At 38.2% G+C, this 15,494-nt stretch overlaps 1 protein-coding gene across 1 annotated transcript in view; it reads right to left on the minus strand.

Moving 5' to 3' along the window:
• Positions 1 to 6,867: 6,867 nt before the first annotated feature.
• CCDC138 (coiled-coil domain containing 138) overlaps positions 6,868 to 15,494 on the minus strand; it is a 148,278-nt gene continuing 139,651 nt past the window's right edge. Inside the window, exons 15-16 of the mRNA XM_045053975.1 lie at positions 9,256 to 9,339; positions 6,868 to 7,485 (exon numbers count right to left, since the gene is read on the minus strand). Of these exons, the coding sequence (XP_044909910.1) occupies positions 9,303 to 9,339 (37 nt within the window). The 3' untranslated portion in view covers positions 6,868 to 7,485; positions 9,256 to 9,302. The remainder of the gene's footprint in view (positions 7,486 to 9,255; positions 9,340 to 15,494) is intronic.

Here is a 15,494-nt window from a genome sequence, read left to right on the forward strand (position 1 = left end):
TTTTGGTAGTGTATATGTTTCTAGGAATTTGTCCATTTCTTCCAGATTACCCATTTTATTGGCATATAATTGCTCATAATATTCTCTTATTGTTTTTATTTCTGCTGTGTTAGTTGTGATCTCTCCTCTTTCATTCCTGATTTCATTTATTTGGGTCCTTTCCTTTTTCTTCTTGATCAAACTGGATAGTGGTTTATCAATTTTGTTAATTCTTTCAAAGAACCAGCTTCTGGTTTCAATGATCTGTTCTACTGTTTTGTTTTGCTTTTTGTTTGTTTGTTTGTTTCAATAGCATTAATTTCTGCTCTAATCTTTATTATTTCCTGTCTTTTTCTGGTTTGGGGTTTTATTTGGTGTTCTTTTTCCAGCTCCTTAAGGCATAAGCTTAGGTTGTGTATCTGAGCTCTTTCTTCCTTCTTTAGGAAGGTCTGGATTGCTATATACTTTCCTCTTATGACTGCCTTTGCTGCGTCCTAGAGGTTTTGGGTTGTGGTGTTATCATTTTCGTTGACTTCCATATACTTTTTAATTTCCTCTTTAACTGCTTGGTTAGCCCATTCATTCTTTTTTTTAATGTTTTTTAAATTTTATTTATTTATTTATTTATTTATTTATTTATTTATTTATTTATTTATTTTTGAGACAGAGAGAGACAGAGCATGAGCAGGGGAGGGGCAGAGAGAGAAGGAGATACAGAATCTAAAGCAGGCTTCAGGCTCCGAGCTGTCAGCACAGAGCCGGACGCAGGGCCCGAACCCACGGACTGAGATCATGACCTGAGCCAAAGTCAGATGCTCAACTGACTGAGCCACCCAGGCGCCCCGCCCATTCATTCTTTAGTAGAATGTTCTTCAGTTTCCAAGTATTTGTTACATTTCCAATTTTTTTCTTGTGGTTGATATCGAGTTTCATAGTGTTGTGGTCTGAAAATATGCACGGTATGATCTTGATCTTTTTGTACTTACTTAGGGCAGATTTGTGTCCCAGTATATGGTCTATTCTGGAGAATGTTCCATGTGCACTGGAGAAGAATGTATATCCTGCTGCTTTAGGATGGAATGTTCTGAATATACCTGTTAAGTCCATCTTGTCCAGTGTGTCATTCAAAGCTATTGTTTCCTTGTTGATTTTTTGATTAGATGATCTGTCCATTGCTGTGAGTGGGGTATTAAAGTCTCCTACTATTATGGTATTACTATCAATGAGTTTCTTTGTTTGTGATTAATTGATTTATATATTTGGGCGCTCACACATTTGGTGCATAAATGTTTACAATTGTTAAGTCTTCCTGGTCTATAGACCCCTTGATTATGATATAATGCCCTTCTGCATCTCTTGATACAGTTTTTATTTTAAAGTCTAGATTGTCTGATATTAGTATGGCTACTCCAGCTTTCTTTTGTTGACCATTAGCATGATAGATGGTTTTCCATCCCCTTATTTTCAATCTGAAGGTGTCTTTAGGTCTAAAGTGGGTCTCTTGTAAACAGCATATAGACGGATCTTGTTTTCTTATCCATTCTGTTACCCTATGTCTTTTGATTGGAGCATTGAGTCCATTGACATTTAGAGTGAGTATTGAAAGATAGGAATTTATTGCCATTATGATGCTTGTAGAGTTGGAGCTTCTGGTGATGTTCTCTGAATCGTTTGTTGCTTTTGGTATTTATGTATATATAAATATACATATTTATATACATATAAATATACATATAAATTTATATACATATAAATATATATAAATAAATAAATAAATATATATATATATATATATATATATATATATATATATATATATTTCATCTTTTCTCCCCTTAGAAAGTCCCCCTTAAAATTTCTTGCAGGGTTGGTTTAGTGGTCACAAACTCCTTTAATTTTTGTTTGTCTGGGAAACTTTTTTCTCTCCTTTTATTTTGAATGATAGCCTTGCTGGATAAAGAATTCTTGGCTGCATATTTTTCTGATTCAGCACACTGAATATGTCCTGTCACTCCCTTCTGGCCTGCCAAGTTTCTGTGGATAGGTCTGCTGCAAACCTGATCTGTCTTCCCTTGTATGTTAGGGACTTTTTTCCCCTTGCTGCTTTCACGATTCTCTCCTTGCCTGAGTATTTTGTGAATTTGACTATGATATGCCTTGTGGATGGTCGGTTTTTGTTTAATCTAATGGGGGTCCTCTGTGCTTCCTGGATTTTGATGTCTGTGTCTTTCCCCAGGTTAGGAAAGTTTTTTCCACTATGATTTGCTCACATAACCCTTTTACCCTTATTTCTCTCTCTTCCTCTTCTGGGACCCCTATGATTCTGATGTTGTTCCTTTTTAATGAGTCACTGATTTCTCTAATTCTTAGATGTGCTCTTTTGCCTTAATCTTCCTCTTTTTTTCTGCTTCGTTATTCTCTATAAGTTTGTCCTCTATATCACTGATTCTCTGTTCTGCCTCGTCCATCCTTGCCGCCGCTGCATCCATCTGTGATTGCAGCTCAGTTATAGCATTTTTAATTTCATTATGGCTATTTTTACTTCTTTTATCTCTGCAGAAAGGGATTCTAATATATTTTTGACTCCAGCTAGTATTCTTATTATTGTGATTCTAAATTCTGGTTCAGACATCTTGCTTGTATCTGTGTTGGTTAAATTCCTAGCTGTCGTTTCTTCGTGCTCTTTCTTTTGGTGTGAATTCCTTCGTTTTGTCATTTTGAAGGGAGAAAAGGAATTAATGAGGTAGAAGAATTGAAATAAAAAAATAAAAATAAAAAAATATTGAAATTAAAAATTAAACACACACACACACACACACACACACACACACACACAAATCAAATAGATGATGCTAGATCCTAGGTGTGTTTTGGTCTGGGTGTTGAAAGTGGTTTGACAGATTCAAGAAAAAAAAGGCGTAGGGGGAAGGAAATCGTTTGAGAATTTGAAAAAATGAATACACTGAGGTAGACTAAAATGAGATGATGGGGTAAAATAGAATTTGAAAACATATACACAAAAGTAAAGAATGTAGTAGAAAAAAATTAAAGAACAATATTTTTAATAAGAATTCAAAATAAATATGAATTTTTTCATTTTCCGTATTTAAGAAAAAAGAAAAGAATGAAAAGGAAAAAAGATAAAATAAAAAAAATAGGTTGAAAATTTGAAAAAGTGAATACACTATAGTAGACTAAAAAAATGATGGAAGTAAAATAGAATTTGAAAAAACGTACACAACAGCAAAAAAAATATAGTAATAAAAATTAAATAAAAATATTTTTAATAGAAATTGAAAGTAAAAATGAAGTTTTTCTCTCTTTGCATTCAAGAAAAGGAAAAGAAATGAAAAAGAGGAAAAAAGAAAAAGAAAAAAAGGGAAATTGAGAATTTGAAAAGGTGAGTACACTGAAGTAGAGTAAAATAAAATAATGGAAGTAAAGTAGAATTTGAAAAAATTTATACAAAAGTGAAAAGTATAGTAATAAAAATTAAAGAAATATTTTTTAATAAAAATTGAAAATAAAAATGAATTTTTTCTCTTTATTCAAGAAAAAGAATAGAATTGTAAAAGAGAAAAAGGAAAAAAAAAGAAAATTGAATAGATGAACCTGCTAACAGATTGAAGTAGGACTGAAATTGCTTCGTTTTCCCCTAGAAGTCAGCCTATGTAGCTCTTTATAGTCCATAAATTAAGGCGGCGGTGAGACTTGTGTTCTTGAGAAGAAGTTGGCCCAGTTGGGTGGGGCTCAGTGTAACAGCTGCGCTTTCCACTAGGTGGTGCTGCTATCCTACTGGGGTGGATTGTTGCAGCGGGGCTCATAGGTGTGTATGCACATGCACGGGAGCAGTGAAAATGGCGCCACCCAGCTACCCAGTCTGTTCTCCCAGATCAGCAGTTGTGCACCTGTCCTCTGTCTTCAGCTCTCATCCACTCCCCGCTTCTTCACTCTCCATGACCAGGCCCCAGGCAGCACCTCTCTCCCAAGCCTTGTCTCAGATGTGGCTGTTTTCCCCGGCACCCTACTTCTGAAGGACTGTGGCTTTGACCTGTTCCACCCCTCTGCAGGGGGTCTCACCAAGCAATGGCCAAATGAGCAATGGCCGAATATCAGCTGCACCCAGGTACACCTGCTGGACCCTGTTGTTGATGGTGCCCCGAGACTGCGGCCAGGTGCCAGCCCGTCCCAGAAAATGTTCGTGAGACAGTGTAGCAGCAGCATCTCAGGGATTATGGAAAATCACAATACACGTCTGGCAACAGGCTTCACCCTTAACAACCTTGCCCCAGCACCAGCGAATGTGGTTGCCTTCTGGGGTCTGCTGGAAACAGGTGGCTTCAATAGTCTCTACCAAATGTCCTTCCAGCAGTGGAACCGCTTTTCCGCATGTGGCCAGAGAACCTCCCGGACCCCACTCTGTTCCTGGGGACTCGCCCTTCCCACCAGAGCACTGCCAGTTGTCGAGCTGCAGAGTTGCAGCCTTTGCATTCCCCATGTTTACAGTATTAATGGAATTTAAACCCTCTCCTTTCTCCTTTCTCCCTTTTTAGTTTAGTCCCTGTGGCTGTTTCCAATTTTCCACTTTCTCTCCAGCTGCTTTTGGGGAGGGGTGATTTTCCCGTATTCTCCTCCTCTCCCCAGTCTCTGTCCTCTCTCCGCGCAAAAGCAGTTCCCTACCTTTCAGAGCTTCTTGCTCCCCAAGTTCAGCTCTCCACGCCGTGTACCTGCTGAATTCTGTGGTTCAGGTTGTGCAGATTGTTGTGCTAATCCTCCAATCAGTTTTCTAGGTGTGTAGGATGGTTCAGTGTTGGTCTGGTTGTATTTTATGGATGTGAGACACACAGAAAGCTTCCATGCTATTCCACCATCTTGGCTCCTCCCCCAAGATAATTTTAAATAGGGGCATCTGGGTGGCTCAGTTGGTTAAGTGTCTGACTCTTGGTTTTGGCTCAGGTCATCATCTCACGGTCTCGTGCGTTCAAGTCACATGCCAGACTGCACTGTCAGTGCAGAGCCTGCTTGGGATTCTCTGTCTCCCTCTCTCTGCATCCCTCCAATTGCACTCTTTGTCTTTCTCAAAATTAATAAATAAACCTTAAAAAACAACAAAATTTGGGCCCAGGGAACTAGTTCACACTATTTAAGAGTGAAGCTGGTGAATCAGTCAGGCTCCCAGTTGGAAATGGATGGCACATTCAAAGTGGGTGATATGAAGGAATTATTTACAAAGAGAGGAATTGTCCTGTCTAAGGTCTAAAGAAACCAGAAGGGGCAGGAGAGGCTGCAGTTATGAGACCCTGGAGCCAGAGGGCACCATGTAGAGGGGCAGCCTGACAAGGCTGTGACCTGGGGCAAAAGGGTTCTCCTGGCCTCAGGGACCTTGTAGGAAGGAGCTGAGCAATAAACACCCTCCCACCTCCTGATTATGCTCTCTGCTGGCCAAACTCAGCAGGAAGCCCACATAGGTCAGCCTTCCATCTGCAGGGTCCAATGAATCCAGCACAGCCAGAGAGGCTAAAACTGGATGTCCTGGATCTAGTCTCTTTTCACAATGCCAAAGACTCTGGAGAGAGCACTGTACATATGCCAGTCTCTGGAAAGTGACACACACAGTGCCCATCCTAGCCCTTCCACTACTGGCTGTGTTACCTTGGAGAGAGGTTAGATTTAACCTCATCTCTTTATCTATGTGTTAGGAATGGTACAAGTATTGAACTCTGACATTGTGCTGAAGACTGGGGAGAAGATGATACCTGAAAAGCAGTTGGCCCAATGCCAAGTAAGTGTCCAGCAAACTGGATGTTCTGATTGTTGATCTCATCTTCACCTCACAGAACCTATAATGCAGTCATTGGCAGTTCTTCCGGTTTGGTCTCATCTCAGCTGGGTGCTACACGTTTGCTATGAAATGCTTTTAGAGTTTTGAAAAAAGTAACTGTAGACTTTGTGCTACAAACTATTACTTGGGCAAATTTAATGGATTTGAAAGCTCTATCATAACTTCCTCTATATACATCTAAAGCCTTCAGGCTTGTCAAGTGGAATGGATGGATTGAAACCACACTGAAATAAAATACAGGTAAAAATAAGGAATGGAACTGAGCACTACTGAATTCCGTAACGAGTTCTAGCTTGATGGCACTGGTACACCAAGAGAAGTCTCTTCCTTAGCCAATCCCCAGCCATACCACACTTGAGCCCCAACCTCACATCTCTCAGCTCTCAAGGTCTGTGCAGAGTCGTCAACTGCATGGGACTGACATTCCTTCAGATGCTCACCTAACTGCAAAGCTTGCTGCCTGGCCAGGCCAGTTTAGGTGTCCAAGAATTTAGAGAATAAATGGATTAGAAAGAAATCATGAGAGAGGGAGAGGAGGCCCGAGAAGAGAGGGATGTGATGAACATGTGGCATAGAGAGGTAAGGAGGATGGCATGAGGTGGGGGACGGGAGTGGACAGAGGAGGTTGGAGGAAGGAAGGGGTTGGGGGCTTCTTCTGTGATGATACAACAGATGGGTCCACAATGAGGGGAAGGTTTGACTGGGTAAAGATGAGAGAAAGAGAGAGAGAGAGAAATAAGGCATACGGCTTTGGCCGATAACACCTTTTCAGGAGCTTCTGCTTCTGAATTCCCAGCCCTTAAATCCTTCGCTGGCACAAGAAGGGATTTGAGACCAGTGTACAACCATCAGAAGGATGCCAACTCCACATTCTGCACACATTCCGCTGCTATTCTGTGGTCCTGTGATATCTATGTGCACTGGCTACAGTGGTGACAGTGACGGGCTCACTCTCATGCACTGTGCCACCCGCACAGCATTGCTTACTATCCACCCAGGGCTATCCTTGCTTTTAATTTTCACAATAATCCTGTGAAATACCATCATTACTCTCATTTTCTTTATTTAAATAAAATCTTTCATGTGAATATAACACACATACACAAAAGTGCCCACCATGTAAACACACCATGTGAGGTATAATAATACATTATCATAAGGTGAATGTCTGCATAACTTCCTCCCATGTCATGAGATTGAACACTGCCAGCCCTCAGAAGGCCTCCAATCACAAACCTCTCCCTAACTGCATACACAATCCTCTATTTTCTAGATAAATAAACTGTGACTCAGAAATGCGATTGCTTGGGATCACACCACCTGGACCCAAAAGGAAACTTGTCATCTCCTTTACACCTCAAGCATTTTCCAGCCAACCTGCTGCTTCTAGAAACAAGACTAGGCTGTGTCTTTCCATGTGCCACTCAAGGTGTCAGCTTCACACCTGGACAAAAAGCAACTCAAGTGTCCAATGATCTGGAGAGCCCCTCACCTGAAGCCTAGATGGTGAGAAATCAGTTAGCTCCACGGCTCAAAGAAACAAGTGGCTATTTTCGTGGCAGGCTGAGAAGTAGAGGTATGAGCTGGTCCAGGCACAGTGGGGTTGAAGGAGGCAGGCTTGTTTGTGTCTATCTCTTGTGGCTCTGGTGCTCCAACAAGTATTCCTACAGAACATAAAACAAGACGATGGTGAAAAGCTTTGCTCAGGCCTTCCTGAATCACTTTTTTAAATAGCTGATTAATACACACTTCTTCCCACCATACACCCCAGCTGTGTAGATCTAAATTATTCTTCTCTGCAAGATACCTGAAGAGGCAAGAACATGGTCCTGTGTGGAACTCTGTTCTCTGTTCCAGTGACTGCGGTTATTCCTTGCACTTGGGTGAGGATGAAGTTGAACTACAGTTCAGGCTCATGAAGAAGAGGCAAAGGGAAACCAGACCATCACTGTCAGAGCTTTCCAGCACAGGGATCTTTCACATATCACTCTCTGTCACTTATGGAGCCTGGACAGCCTTTATACAATCTCTCATAAAGGCCCTTCATTAACACTGTCTCAAGGGCCACCAAGCACAAAAAAAATCCTACTGTTGGTGTAACAGCAGCCTTACCTATGTCTGCATGATGGTGAAAAATATTTGGGGAAGAAGTTAACAGTGTACCTGTAGCACAATGGATAACTGGACTGGACATTTCCCTGTGCCCTTGGTCTCAAGCCTGCTACTTGCCACACTGAGTTTTGAGTCTGAAAGCCCAGAGAATCACAGAAAGTAGAGGGGCTGGGTCTGCTATTCAGCTCTTCCCCTTACAGCTTACTTTTCTGAGACTCATTTTTTTGCATCAGGAGGATGGGGATTCCTATGATTCTTCTTCATGAGGTGGTTGTGAGAACAGATGAGATCAAGTATGTGAATGTGGTTGAAGACTGTAACATGGAGAGATTAGGAATCCCAATCAGTGCCAGCACTTCTTGCCACATGGCTGGTGGGGCTGTTCTGCCTGCATCCCCTTCCTGTGGGTGGGCTTATCACTGTGATTTTCAAAGGAGTCTGACCCTGGGAGTCCCTCCCTTCTCCATTCCCCCCACCTGATGCTGGTCAGTTCTCACCAGCTTCAGCCAAGCACCTCTCACCTCGACCCTGACCATCCAAGGACTCAGACATATCCACTGTGGATGCATTACACAAAACACTTTGCAGGGCAGGACTGCACAGCATATCCACTGTGCCATGTGCATTTATTTCTCTTTACAGAACAACCTAGTGACTCTTTTCTTCCACAGACCACACCTAGAAATTCCCTTCCTCCCCATCCCACAGCTATATATGTGTGTCTGTGTATACATATATACATATATGCACATATACACATGTATATACACAAATACTTTATAAATTTACACACACACACAGACACACACACACTACACTTAACACAAAATAGTGGAAGCATTTCTTTTAAAATCAGGAAGACGCCTGGGTGGCTCAGTTGGAGCCAAAAAGAAGCCATTACAATGAGTAAGTAAAAGTATTAGGCAAAAAGAAAGATAGGTTCAATGGAGAAGATTTTTGGGGAAACTAACTTCACTGTCAACAGTAAGATTGGAGATGATACACTGGAGCACTAAATGAGTGCTAAAGTGAAAACTAAACAAAATAAAGGGCCCCTGAAAACACTATGAGTGAATTCCCAAGTTTAAATAAATGTTGGGTACTACTTTGTTCCACTCCTTAAAGGAACAAAATTCAGGCTGGCCAGGGACTTCCTACTACTTTTCACTCCTATTAATATGATACTTTGTGTTGTCTTTTTCTTGTGGACAATCTTGTCAGAGATTTGCTTTAGTCTTTCAAAGCACCAGCTTTCAGTATTGATCCTTTGTTACATTGCTTATCTTTTTAATATTCCTTCCTTCCACTTTATTTATACTTACTTTGTTGTTCTTATTCCATCTTCTCTATATGTTTGGTTCACATATTTTCAGCTTCTTCCTTTCTGATAATTCAACCCCACATTTCTGTGGAAAAATTACTTCAGTTAGTTGCATAATACAAGGTCTGGCAAGTAGCATATCATCCTTTAAAGTATTTTCTAATTTCCGGTATGATTTTTTGATCTTTCAGTTATTTAAAACAATGTCAATGCTCTCAATGTATGAGTATTTACATTATCTTTTTGTTACTGACCTCTAACAATTGCACATGGTCAGAAAATGTGCTCATTTTGAAATTGGTTCTTTGAAACTTAAGACTTGATTTATGGCCTAATACATGGTTAATTGTAGGAAATGTTCTGTGCACATTTAAAGAATGTGTATTTTGTTCAGTCAACATTCCATATACTCTTATATTAAGTTTATTGTCTTGTTCAAATCTTTTATATGCTTAGTACTTTTTATGACATGATTTATTGATTACTGAAAGAGATGTATGAAAATCTCCCCTTATAATAATGACCTATTTCTGATTTTCAAAAATTATTCACACTACTTGTATTTTAGAGTTGTACTTTTTTTCCCCTTTTTCTTTCTTTTTCCTTTCTTTCTTTTTTTTTTTTTTTTTTGGATATGTCTTGTCAGTGTATCTTTTTTCTCCCACTGTTTTATTTTCACTCTTTCTGTGTCCTTATGTTTTTAGAATGGCTCTTGAAAACAATTTATAGCTGAATTTTTAAAATCCACTCCAATAATCATTGCCTCAACTGGTGAGTTTAATCCATTTATATTGATTGTGATTACTGATGTAATTGGATTAACTTCTACTATCTTATTTTATATAGATTTCCTTTTTTCCCTTATTTTTTTCATGCCTTCATGGGTAGAGTCCTCTACCTCTTTTATTAGTATAGAAATTATTGTTTTTAATCTTTTGGTGGTTTATCTAGAAATTTTAGCATCATGTTTAATTTAAAAGTTTGAGTTACTTTGGTAAGCAACATAATAACTTAAAACACTTTAACTTTGGGGCACCTGGATGGCTCAGCTGGTTAAGCGTCCTACGTCAGCTCTGGACATGACCTCACTGTTCGTGAGTTCGAGCCTGGCATCAGGCCCTGTGCTGACAGCTGGGAGCCTGGAGCCTGCTTCAGATTCTCCCTCCCTCTCTCTCGGCCCCTCCACTGCTTGTACTCTCTCTCTCAAAAATAAGTAAAAATTAAAAAAAAATTTTTTTTAAACAAAAGAACATTTTAACTCTAATTCTAGTTACCCCATTCCTGAGTTGCTATTCATGTCCTGGGTTTTAGTTCTTTTCTAACCAAATTAAATATGGCTATTTTATAAGTTGCTATAGTCACATTTACCATTTTCTTTGGTGTTATCTCACCTCTTCAACTTCCAGAGAGTGTTTTGCTTCTTCCTAAAGTACATCCTTTAGAAATTCCCCTAAATGTAGTTTATTGGTAGTAAATATTTAGTTTCTCTGAAATGTCTTTATCTTGCCACTGTTCTTGAAAGATATTTTGAGGAGTAGGAAAATTCTACTTTGACAGTCATTGTTCTTTAGTACATTGAAAATATTCCACCATTTAATGGACCAGTTGTTGTTGAAAGTCATTTTTGATCTATGTTGCTGCTTTGAAATTAATCTGTCTTATCTCTGGCTGCTTTTAAGTTTCTACTCTGTCTTTGTTGTTCTTTCATATTCTATATGATGTTTTTATATCTTTGTTTTATCTTTCTATTAATTCATTCGGGTTCTTGAACTAGGGATTCATATTTTTCATCAGTTCTCAATAATTTATTCTCAATCTTTATCATTTTTTCACACATTATATCTGCCCTATTCCCTCCTTCTGGAACCCATTTAACATGTATATTAGATCTCCTTATGCTTTTTCCTTCATTTATTACATCTTTTAGATTTTTGTTTCTTTATAGGCATTCTGTATAATTTCTATAACCAATTTTCTTCTAAACCATATCCATTGAATTTCTAACTCAATATTTTCACTTCTATGAAGTTACTTTTCAAAACTTACTAGCCATTTTTTCTATCTTTTGTTTCTTCATTATATTTCTAATGACCTTGTTTCTTTAAACCTATTGAACGTACTTTATGTTGTAATTCGGTATCTCAATTGTGAGTCAATTTCTGCTCTCACTTATAGCTTTGTGTGTGTGTGTTCACTGTGAACTCATGTTGCTCTGCACCTTATCTGAGTAAACTTCTAAGGTCTGGGATGCTTCTTCGATCAGGCACCTAAGGGTAACCAGTCTGGGACTCATTTCAACCAGATTCTCTGCTTAACTATTTTGACTGCCAACAAATTCAAGTCCCATGTCCATGTAAATGTGGACAGGTAGTTAGGAATTCCAGGAGAGATTTCCTTCCCAGAGTCAAAGCTGAGACAGGCATTCCCACTTTCTCCCTCTGCAGAGTAGGGCTTTCCCTAATTCTATCACACACACTGTCCTTCAGGAGTCCTAACTTTATGCAGGGATCACTGGTTCAATCTACCATCTTGATCGTTTCAAGTCTTTGCCTTCTGCCCCATATGCCTACCCTGGCTACTAGTGATTGGCAGGTACCTGAGGGGAAACACTGGGCTCCAGTCCTTAATTACCCTTTTGATTTTATATTTATCATCATTTCGGGCCTCCAAGGAATTTTTTTACTTTGCCATTTGCTCAGGGGTGTGTGTGTGTGTGTGTGTGTGTGTGTGTGTGTGTGTGTGTGTGTATCCTCAACATTCTTAGCAGTACTGCACTTGGAGGATAAGTGTAGCATAGCACACTGCTGGAAACAAAAATTTTCTATTTAACTTTATGTACTTTAGAAGTATTTCTTCTCTTATTCCCACAGAATTTGGATGTTGGGAGAGAAGGAAAATGCACGGCCTTGAGCCACAAGTATAATATGGGTAAAAATCTTGTATTGACTTTGTCCCCATTATCTCCCTTTGTGTAGATTACTTCCAGTCATATAAGTAATAGTGGCTTAGTTTAGCCAGCCTCTCAGGTCTCCCCGAGGCTGTTTCTTTTCCAATCTGTAAACTGGCAATGATTGTAAGACCCATCTCAAAGTGCTTATAAGGATTAAATCATGCATTTAAAAATGTAGATCAGTGTCCAGTACTTAAAACAGTTAACAAATATTAGCTATGATTATTTTCAAAAACTTCTTTCTCTAATATTGCCTGGTTATTTGAAGTCCAGATACGCTTTAGAATTTTTTTTTTCAATTTCTAAAAAGAATTCTTTTAGAATTCTGACTGAAATTAATTTTGGTTGAAATATAGGAAGTAATTTGGGGAGATCTGACATCTCAACAAAATCAAGTCTCTTCATCCAGAAACATGGTACATCATTAAGTCTTCTTTGATATTCCTCAGCAAACATTTGGCAGTCCCTCATTTAGGTTCTGAACATTTCTATCATGTTTGTTTCATATTTTATAAAAGTTTATTAAATTATTAAATGCATTATAAATAAAAACAATTTCTAATTATTTATTGCTAGAATATATAAAAGCTTTTGCTTTTAATATGTTTATTTTACAATTGGGTATCTTGATGAAGTTTTGTAAGAATCTTACCATTTTCCGGATAATCACATTTATCTGCAAATGATTGTTTTTTTCCTTTCCCAAAGTTACACTTCCTCACTGGACTCCTTAATTTTATTCCTAACCTTAAGCATGTATGTAGTGCTTCATAAATTTGTTGTTGATTTCATATTCCTTTAAGCATATATCAGGGATAGGAGTTGAATTATAACCTTTTAGGCATTTATTAAGACTGTGTGACTTTCCCCCTTTATTATAAAAATACACTAAAATATATTATTCTTACCAGAAAGCCAACTTTGTATTTCTTTTTTTTTTTAGTCAATGATATTTTACTTTATTTTTTTTAATATGAAATTTATTGTCCAATTGGTTTCCATACAACACCCAGTGCTCATCCCAATAGGTGCCCTCCTCAATACCCATCACCCACCCACCCCTCCCTCCACCCCCCCCCCCCATAAACCCTCAGTTTGTTCTCAGTTTTTAGAAGTCTCTTATGTTTTGGTTCCCTCCCTAACCATTTTTTTTCCTTCCCCTCCCCCATGGTAGAACACCATTAAGTTAAGTTTCTCAGGATCCACATATGAGTGAAAACATATGGAGTCTGTCCTTCTCTGTATGACTTATTTCACTTAGCATAACACTCTCCATTTCCATCCACGTTGCTACAAAAGGTCATATTTCATTCTTTCTCATTGCCACGTAGTATTCCATTGTGTATATAAACCACAATTTCCAACTTTGTATTTCTAGAATGCATGCTAGCCTACTTGGTCATGGATTGTTCTGGTGATACATGGTTGGTATTGACTTGTTCATAATTCTTTAGACTTTTTAATCTGTTAAATTCTTTCCTACTTCCTTTGACAATTTTTGCTACTGGGTTCATGCTAACTGTATAAAATGAATTAGGATACTTTTTCTACATTCTGGGACAGTTTGAACAGCTTTAAATATTTTCACCTTAAAATGTTAAAACAATTCTCCTGTAAAACACCTGGACTTGATGTCATTTTTAAAAAGAATTTTGGGATGCCTGGGTGGCTCAGTCGGTTAAGTGTCCGACTCTTGATTTTGGCTCAGATCATGATCTCATGGTTGTGAGATCAAGCTCTGTGTAGAATTCTGCACTGACAGCACAGAACCTGCTTGGGGTTCTCTCTCTCCCTCTCTCTCTGCACCTCCCCTGCTCCCCACATGCATGCACACACTCTGTCTCAAAATAAATAAACTTAAAAAGAATTCTTCCATAATTTTATCAAAGACTTCAATGATTTTCTATTGCATATTTCTTAATTTTTTTAGTGTTTATTTTTGAGAGAGAGAGAGAGACAAGAGTGTGAGTGGGGGAGGGTCAGAGAGAGAAAGAGACACAGAATCTGAAGCAGGCTCCAGGCTCCAAGCTATAAGCACAGAGCCCGATGTGGGGCTCGACTCACAAACCGTGAGATCATGACCTGAGCCGAAGTTGACACTTAACAAACTGAGATACCCAGATGTCCCATATTGCATATTTCTTGATATGATTTTTATAAATTGTTTTCTAGAAAATAGTTTATTTCATCCAGATTTTCAAATTTATCAGAACAGGGTAATAAAGAATTTAAAATATTAAAAAAACACTTTTATTTATCCTAATAAATATTTTTATTCTTTACAAGTTCCTGGCTTCTATTTTTTGGCTATGACTATGTATTTTCTTTTTCTTCTTCAGTGTTTTGAGAATATTGATACTGCCTTTAATAGTAGTTACCTTGACATTTTTGACAAACATGCCTTTATCCTTCTTTTCTCTGTCAAAGGTAATTTTGATATGGAACATTTTGACTCTATTTCTCATGAAAATATGGAAGACTTTACTCACTAGCTCTTCCATCTGTGCTTCAATCTCTGGGCTCCATTAATTCTCAGTTTTTAACATCAGTTTATATAGTTTATCTAAATATCACTAAATTATTGCTTTTCCCATTTTTTATCCTTTTGAAAAATTTAACACTTCACTCCATTTTACAAATTTACAATAATTAATTACATTTATTTATGCTTATGTGATTTCAGTTTCACTAGTCTTGTGGTATGAGGTGGATTTAATAAATCCAATTTCCCTTCATGTCTAAGTTGGTTGGAATGATCTAAGTAAGCAGCTTCTTGTCTCAAGACATGGTATCCTTTCTAAACACTTACATATCTGAAAATGTCTTTCTTCCATTGTCTTCATCTGTGAAAGCATCTTCACTAGGTATAAATTCTTTAAGTAAAACTTTCCCTCTCCAAAACATGAGAGGGTGGTTTCCTATCAACTTCTGGCATTGCATGAGGCTAACTTGGTTTTTCTTCCCTTGCAGGTAACTAGCTTTTGTTTGTTCTTGCCTTTATCCTCATAATACTTAGAATTAAATTACAGTTCATTTTTAAATTATAGGATGCATCTAATTATAGAATGCTTTTCTCATTGATTTTTCTGGAACACGATGTGCTCTTTCAATCCATACATGCAGATCTTTCTTTGGTGCCCCAAAATCTTTGTTCAACTATATCTCTGAGCAGTACTTTTGCTCTATCTGTTCTGTTCTTTTCTTCAGAAACATCAAATACGCCAGGCTCAAGTGCCAACCTTTGCTCTTCCATCGGCTGTCCACTCTTTCGTTGGTACCATCTCAAGGTA

The sequence above is a fragment of the Felis catus genome, chromosome A3 (genome assembly GCF_018350175.1).
Source record: "Felis catus isolate Fca126 chromosome A3, F.catus_Fca126_mat1.0, whole genome shotgun sequence".
In the NCBI taxonomy this organism is placed as follows: domain Eukaryota; kingdom Metazoa; phylum Chordata; class Mammalia; order Carnivora; family Felidae; genus Felis; species Felis catus.